The sequence below is a fragment of the Brassica oleracea genome, chromosome C4, assembly GCF_000695525.1.
Source record: "Brassica oleracea var. oleracea cultivar TO1000 chromosome C4, BOL, whole genome shotgun sequence".
Lineage (NCBI taxonomy): Eukaryota > Viridiplantae > Streptophyta > Magnoliopsida > Brassicales > Brassicaceae > Brassica > Brassica oleracea.
In genome coordinates, this window is record NC_027751.1 from 30,566,992 (window position 1) to 30,568,787 (window position 1,796).

The window sequence follows — 1,796 nt, forward strand, 5'->3', positions numbered from 1 at the left end:
GGGGGGGTGGGAAAGGAAGGGGATGAAGAAGAGAACAGTGAGGAAAGTTTCTAGAAGATGTCAAATGTTGTAAAGGCCTGGGGTAACAATAATCTCTGGATGCCAAAAATTGATGAGGAAATAGATACTGGAATGCAATCTACAGGGAAAGCTAAGATGGTGGTGGGGTTGCTGTAGTAGAAAATGTTCGCGAGCTTAATTAGATGTTTAAATATTTCTTTTTGTAAGACAGAGGAGCAGCTTGTTTTTTTTTGTAACTTAGAGAGGAGCAGCTTGTTCTTTGTTCTATATATTATGCTCAACCTTTTGCTTTAAGGTTTTTTTTTCCTGATCTTCTTACAGTAGGGTAATGATGATTAAATAAATGTTTCGAATCTCTAAGACCAATCAGATTAATAATCGCTGTCAAAGTAAATTGTTGTTGACCAAATAAACATGTCCCACTATAATTATAGAACTCATTATTTTTCCTCGTAACGATCTTTGGATCCCTGGCCCACTTCGTGGCAATACCTGCAGCTTCCTCCCTCGAGTAATTCGCTGAAAACCCACCCAGCATGAGTAGATCTTCTCAGTGGTGTAGTATCATTCCAAGACACCTCATTATCGGCGAGCAAAATAGAAAACCCTTTATTTTTCAATTCCAAGAGTGGTGTAGCGAACTCAGCGTCCGAAGAGATTAGCATTAGTATCTTAGGCGGTCCATAGTCGACAACGTCACCATATATAACTTGGAGAAGTCTAACCTCGGCTAATTCAGTCTTCCGTATGTCAACTGAAATATAAAATACATGTCACTACATGATCTCATTTTATGGAATTGTTATATAATGTTTCATACTAAAAATAATAATATTCAAGAATAACGTACCAGTATCGACCGATTCAGATGCGGGTGGGCCAGGTTTGGGAACAGGAACCGGTGTGTGGGCGGGAGTGCCGGCTATTGTTATCAAATGAAAATTATTTTAAAAAGAGAGAAATGTATAATAATAATATATTCATAATAATTTAACAAATATAGCGTACTGTTCTGCTTCTGGTATTCGGTCAGATGTTGGGTCGGAAAAAAGTAAGGCGGATTAACATTCGCCGGTGCGATTTTCTCCAACTCTGTCGACGGATTAATCAATTATCTTTTGAAATGTGAACAATTTTCTTTTGTAACCTTTTTTAAATGAACGACTATTTGATGAGAAAAAAAGAATAGAGAGCGTACCAGGAACTTTTAGGGCCATGAAGTATTTCACTACAAAGTATTTGATGAGGTGTAGTTGCGATAAATCTGTTAGGAAATTTATTAGAAAAATAATAATAACCTATGAGAAATGAAAGAAAAGAACGATTTATCTGAAGAAGAAAAAAGCATACCGTAATCGATCCGGTCCGCATATTGTGATTGGCCAAAAACTGACAAATATGAATTTTCAGTTTTTAATTATTTATTTTATTAAATGATATATTTGTAATATTCGTTCATATTATATTCATTAAGTAAATAATTTTTTTTTGCATCTTAAACTATATATTTTTTTTACGAATGTGTGATATCATATAAAAAATATAAAAAAAATGAGTATAAAGTTAATTAGATAATTTTAAAAACAGAAAATTTTCTTTCGTGTGCGATATCATATAAATAATGATCCGCCCAGTTAACAAAAATCATGATTATTTTATGTGTAATTTTTTTATTTTGACCATTTCCTTAAAACTATATTAAATTTTACATATTTTAATTAGAATATTTTTAATATCTTTACTTTTTTATTTGAAATGCAACTCAATATTTTTTT

The 1,796-nt window shown here is 32.6% G+C and overlaps 1 protein-coding gene across 1 annotated transcript; it reads right to left on the bottom strand.

Moving 5' to 3' along the window:
- Nucleotides 1–461: 461 nt before the first annotated feature.
- Nucleotides 462–1,449, bottom strand: LOC106338630. The gene is made up of 5 exons (XM_013777564.1): nt 1,372–1,449; nt 1,220–1,285; nt 1,030–1,113; nt 872–943; nt 462–775 (listed from the first exon to the last, which is right to left on the bottom strand). Exons 2-5 carry the CDS (start codon nt 1,236–1,238, stop codon nt 462–464), a joined length of 489 nt encoding a protein of 162 aa, XP_013633018.1. The 5' UTR covers nt 1,239–1,285; nt 1,372–1,449.
- Nucleotides 1,450–1,796: the final 347 nt, after the last annotated feature.

Bases quoted from the DNA above. Each gene is read 5' to 3' on its own strand.
- LOC106338630 (XM_013777564.1), bottom strand. The intron at 944-1,029 runs GTACGCTATATT...TGATAACAATAG, and splicing joins CGAATACCAGAAGCAGAACA to CCGGCACTCCCGCCCACACA. The intron at 776-871 runs GTACGTTATTCT...TTTATATTTCAG, and splicing joins ATCTGAATCGGTCGATACTG to TTGACATACGGAAGACTGAA.